At 45.0% G+C, this 5,856-nt stretch overlaps 1 protein-coding gene across 1 annotated transcript; it reads right to left on the bottom strand.

Moving 5' to 3' along the window:
• Nucleotides 1-510: 510 nt before the first annotated feature.
• LOC131478617 (doublesex- and mab-3-related transcription factor C1-like) lies at nt 511-4,522 on the bottom strand. Its single transcript, XM_058659057.1, has 7 exons — nt 4,312-4,522; nt 4,082-4,239; nt 3,708-3,766; nt 3,268-3,404; nt 2,068-2,128; nt 1,732-1,876; nt 511-886 (listed from the first exon to the last, which is right to left on the bottom strand). The coding sequence occupies exons 1-7, from the start codon at nt 4,368-4,370 to the stop codon at nt 792-794; spliced, it is 714 nt and encodes a 237-aa protein (XP_058515040.1). The 5' UTR covers nt 4,371-4,522; the 3' UTR covers nt 511-791.
• Between the last annotated feature and the right edge of the window lie 1,334 nt (nt 4,523-5,856).

The raw sequence follows: 5,856 nt of genomic DNA, 5'->3' as shown, positions 1-5,856 counted from the left end.
GAGAGACAGGAAGATCTTCCATCCAATGATTCACTCCCCAAGTGAGCGCAATGGCCGGTGCTGCGCCGATTCGAAGCCAGGAACCTGGAACCTCCTCCAGGTCTCCCACACGGGTGCAGGGTCCCAAGGCTTTGGGCCATCCTCAACTGCTTTCCCAGGCCACAAGCAGGGAGCTGGATGGGAAGTGGAGCTGCCGGGATTAGAACCGGCGCCCATATGGAATCCCAGCATGTTCAAGGCGAGGACTCTAGCTGCTAGGCCACGACACCGGGCCCATGATACTCATTTTAATTATGAGTTTAACAAATGCATTATAGTAAAAAACACTTCAGTTCTGGTGTGGTTAACAAGGATCCATGCATATTGGTGCCTTACAACAGAAGTTTATTATTTGTTCTCATACACACACCCCTAGAAACTACGTAAAGCCAGCATAATTTTTATGCATTCCAGAATTGAGATGTGAGTGTACAAGGTATGTTCACAGTTACAAGAAACAACAGGCTGGCATACAAAATCATAGCAAACTCCAAAAACTGATTCATCTTTTTATGGTAAATAACTCTGTCTCATGAAACATAAAAAGGATCCTACTGTGCAAAGAAGTAAAGGATGGAGGTACAAGAGAATGAACCATCCCCATATTAATAAGCACAAGTTTTAAAATACATGTAGGATATAACAACTTATGTACAGCATTTAAGAATAACCACTGCACAATTCAAAACAGGATATCAAAAAGGTAGTGTTGTAGCCAGGCCCCAACCTTTTTGTTTCTAGCTCAAAAACATCTAGTCCAGATGTCCAATAGGTGGTGACTTAGAGGTGGTTGGCCTGGGGCACAGAATGGAGATGGGAGTTTGGAGTATTTTATCTTCAGCAGGAGCTGTAGAAAGAAAAAACGGATTCAGAGCCAGATCACATCCACATCCTCTCCTGACTCTCCCCTCTTTGTTTTCCAGCCTTGTCAGAGATTCATCCATGTGACCCCTGCAAGCAGGCTGTTTTCCCCATATCAGTCTTAGTTTTACTGACTTCCCCAGTCCACGTCAGACATATCTATTTTTGACAAGCCCTAGGGTGCTGGGACATGCTCTCCCTAGCTCAGAAAAAATATCATGTTCCTTGCTACCTGTAATCTCTGCTCAGACATCTCATTTTGTGGTCAGTAACCTCCACAGCCTGTTCCCTTCCTTTCTAGCAGTTCTTTTAGATCTGCTGCTTCACTCACACACCGGGCCCCATCAACCATAATTGTCTGAGGATGCCCAGCCTTGTTTGTCACCCTCTTAAAAATGTTTCTCCCACTCAGTATTGCTGCAGCCCATCTTCTCTGGGCACACTGTTGACCCCTTCCAGACCAAGTGCTTTGCACCTCTCTGTGTCCTGTCCAGGCCACTGCAGATTACAGTAGTCCTGACGAGAGAACCCCTCACTAAGGTCAAGAGCCTCGTTCTCCCACTTGCAAGTTCCTGCCACTCCTAGAGTCTCAGCTTCCTTGTTGCTGTATATGAAGTTACAGGGACTTTCTTACTGAATATAAGGCCTGGTATTTTCAAATCTCACTGGGCAATAATCAAGTACCATGTCCAAAGTCACAATAAGGAGCCATACTGCCCAGCATCAAGGAAGGTCAACCCACTGATTTGATAAAGCTGCTTGCCCCAAGCCACCTAGAGCCCTTTCCCAAATATCTCCATTTCAGGGTTCCCACACCAAGAAGCCACCTACTTGGCAGACTGCAGGCCTGGGACACAGGCATGGGGTCATATGGTACTGGACAGAAGTTTCTCAGAGTCAGCAGTGCCTCAGCAGCTTCTAGCTTTCGCTGCCACTCAGGGGAAGCAACCAAAGCTGGCTCAGAGACTTGGGGGAGCTGCAAAGCAAAGACAATCAGAAAAGAACACCAGAAATCTACATCTCTTCCCAATGGAACAAATACCCCTCCAACTCCCTATTTCACCCACCTCCTACTATGCCACCCACCCCACTACAATGCTGTCATCTCTTCTAAGCTCTTAAACTCAGTCCCTGTCAGGTTTCTGAAGCCCACTCCTTCCCCAGGACCTGTGGCTGCAGTAGATGAGAGTCAAGGTTGGCATAGCGCCAAAGCATCAGACCTGCGCTTCTGGAAATAAGGAGAGGAAAGACCAAAGGATTAATTTTCCCTACAGACCCTTAATATTAGTAGACAAAAAAGTGGTGCAGGGCTTCTTGTTGTCTGCATTTGCCAATCAAAATGTGTACAGGACAGTATTTTTGTGGCTTGGGTAAGTCTCTACCTACTGCTCCATTTGGTTTTGGTTCCATTTTGGTTTTGGTTTTCCCTATCTATCCTGAGATACAACTCTTGCAAGCTTTTCTCTTTGTAAACTTCAGGGTAGATGATAACAAAGCATCGGTGGCCATATTTTAATTTGCAAATCTTGAGAGCTGTAATTACTATCCCTGTTAAGGACAAATTCTCACTTCTATGTTGTGTAATCCCCATGGATCTTAAAAGAGGAGACTGGCTCACTCACAGGAATCTTGCTAAAATGGACCCCTGGGCTTTCCCAGAGGCTTTGATAGCTCTTGATTTCATGGCCCTGCTTTGCAGCATGGATCTTCAAGCCTGTCTATTTGATCTACCAGAGCAACTTTGCACATTCCCTGAAGATCACCAATGTGGTAGGCTTCTTGCTAGTACTCTTTTCAATGCTATGCATGCTGTTCCCATAACACAGGCAAACAAAGCTGGGACACATAAATTCCCTCGCCCAAGGTCTCACAAATAAGTAAAAACAACCTGGTCCTTTCACGTTAGTCTGAGATTCGACATTCTTATTTTTTTTATTAATTATTTGGCATTATGTAACAGTTTCATAGGCTCTGGGATTCCCCCCATCCCTCCCCAAGCCCCTCCCCCCGGTGGATTCCTCCACCTTGATGCAGTATTACAGTTCAAATTCAATCAAGATTCTTTCCTTGCAAACATATACCAAGCATAGAGTCCAGCATCTTATTGTCCAGATGGGTTGAACAGTTTCTTGGGGAGACCATTTCTGGTCCGAAGTTAGAGCTGGTAGAATATCATCCCAGTCAATTAAGAGTCCCAATATAACATCAACAGCAATTTGCAACATTGACATTCTTATTTGTCACCACTTCCTTTTCCTCTTCCATTTGGTCCTCCTCTCCTGCTTCCTCCTGATTTGCAGCATCAAGTATAAGGTTAGGCACAAAATAGCACAATACACAACCATCTTGTTGTGACATTCTACTTACAAATCAGGCATCAGAGGGGGCCCTTGGGGCTGCTCAGAAACAGCAAACACCTGTGTTGTCTCTGTGGTCACTGAAGCATAGGACGGAAATGTAGGTTCTTGGGGCTGGCTGAAATGCAACACCCTTGGGAGTGTCTCCTGTAGGATGAGAAAGCATAAGCTGCAGTTAGATGTGGGAATGCCCAGAGCAGGGGATGTGTATATCTTTGGGGATAATGTCAGGACCCGTGATTGAGAGCTATGAAGATATTCAAGATAAACATGTTTACCCTGTCTTTTGCAACATGGCAACTTAGACCCCTTGGAGAAGTGAATTTGCTCAAGGTCACATGGCAAGTAGGTGTTGGGACTGGAGATAGAACCTGTGTCTTTGGGACACTGTGGAAAGAATGTGAGCAGAGGATGGATGGAAGCCTTCTCCCCTGGCAGCAGGTCCCTTACCAGATTGTGGATATACCAACAGCAGGCTTGCGGGTGAGGGTTGGTGTTCACCTTCTCATCTGTGAAAGACCAAAGACCTCTTTAGTGATAACTCCACTTCTCACTTCTCACCTGACTGACCCAAATTCTCTTTATCAAATCCCCAAATTGTGATCTTATCTCACCATGGACCTTTCTTTACCACTCCCCTCTCCTGAGATCATACCCTCCTACAAAACCTGGTTGACAAAATTCCAGACTTTTTATATTTGTGCAAGCTGAGAGCCAACCAGGAAACCACACAGGGATATGCCACAGTTCAGTGACTTCACCAGTTTCGAATTAATCATGTTTCCTTCACCCTAGCTCAGGTCCATTCCTGGCCAGATACTCACTATGGGCGTCTAACAGCCTAGCCATATTCTTGACATGCACAGGAGCCCCAGGAACAATAGCCATGTTCTTGATCACTCGAATTACCAACTGCTTCTTTATCTGTGCTGCCTGTTCCTTCCTTGTGGCAGTTGCAGCAGGCAAGGCATTGTGTGATTCCCTAAAACAAGAGAGAACTTTAGTTACATTTAAAGCAGACCTGACCCATCCTTCTGACAGACACCATACTCACAAGAAGACACAATTGGGACACTGGCAGGCTTGGAAGCCACTGATATGCTCTTGGCCCATGATTTGGGTAGTGACGCCATGGTGCTAACAGGGGACATCGAGACCTGCAGATCCTCTAGGGACAAGATCAAGCCCGCATAGGGCTCTTCTCATATGGAGTGCAGAGTGTTTGAAGTTGGAGCAGCCACTGGGCACAGCAGATATTTCTTGGGGTTCCATTGTTCTAGGATCAAAAATAGAGACAAGAATAACTATGATCCACTTCATTTATCCCTCTTTTACACTTAGAAAACTCTGTCTGGGGTTGCTGGTCTCTTCTCTGTCCTGCTCACCACTCCTGTCACTACCCCTCCTTTTTCCAAATGAACATTGGCTTTATTCAACCTCCACCTTTGGCTTGGGTCCCATAAAACACATTAGATTTGTATCCTCCATGGCTCCATTAACCCTGCCATAACTGAATGTCCCACTCAGGCATACAAACACGCACCTGCCCCCTACAATTACCACAACTACAAATGGATCAGCCTGTAATCTGCCAATCTCAATGATGATTCCTGGCATCCACTCAAACAACTGTCCTCCTTGGTTCCTGAATCCAGGCACTCCCCAAACACGGATTTATCTTTCTTGTACTATTTTGTACTATTAGTCTCAAGTATGCCCTATATTCAGTCCCCGCTTTTGATTTTTCTTGCATGCCACTTTAATCTGGATAAACCTGATTATTCCTTGAATTAGCATGGAACAAGATCAGAAGTGGGGGGCACCAGAACTTAAACTGGTGTCCATGTGTAATACCATCAACTCCGGCAGATTTACCCACTTTGGCAGAGCTCCAGACGCTTGCATTTCAGTTTAATCCTGATTATTACCTTCCCCCAACTTCTTCATTTAAATTGCTTATGTTTTTTTTTATTAATTACATTGCATTATGTGACACAGTTTTATAGGCTCTGGGATTCCCCCAACCCCTCCCCATACCCTCCCCCCATGGTGGATTTCTCCACCTTGTTGCATTACTACAGTTCAGGTTCAGTTGAGCTTCTTTCATTGTAAGCATATACCAAGCATAGAGTCCAGCATCTTATTGTCCAGATAAATTCAACGGCTTCTTGGGGAGACCATCTCTGGTCTGAAGGTAGAGCTGGCAGAGTATCATCCCGATCAGTTAAAAGCCCCAACATAACATCAGCAACAATTTATAATGTTATGGAATTAATTGACATAGTATTGCTACCCAATATGTTAAGAGAAAAAAAATGCAAGTTCTTAACCACATCCTGTGACTTCTTCATTGACGTTTCAGTTTTAGTTTATATACAACGGGTTGCTTATGTTTTTATTCACACCCCCGAATATCTTACTGTACTCTAGTATTCCCATCCCCATTTCCCACTATTGTTTTCTTTTGTTGCATTGTTGCTTCCTAGACTCCTCTCACACAGTGTAACGATCTAGGTACCATCACGACCACTGGGCAGGAACGCCTCAGAGCATCGCTCCTTCACCCACAGGTCTTGTCTGCTCTCACACAAACACAGGC

Source organism: Ochotona princeps, chromosome X (assembly GCF_030435755.1).
Source record: "Ochotona princeps isolate mOchPri1 chromosome X, mOchPri1.hap1, whole genome shotgun sequence".
In the NCBI taxonomy this organism is placed as follows: Eukaryota; Metazoa; Chordata; class Mammalia; order Lagomorpha; family Ochotonidae; genus Ochotona; species Ochotona princeps.
This window is presented reverse-complemented; position numbering and strand designations above follow the sequence as displayed.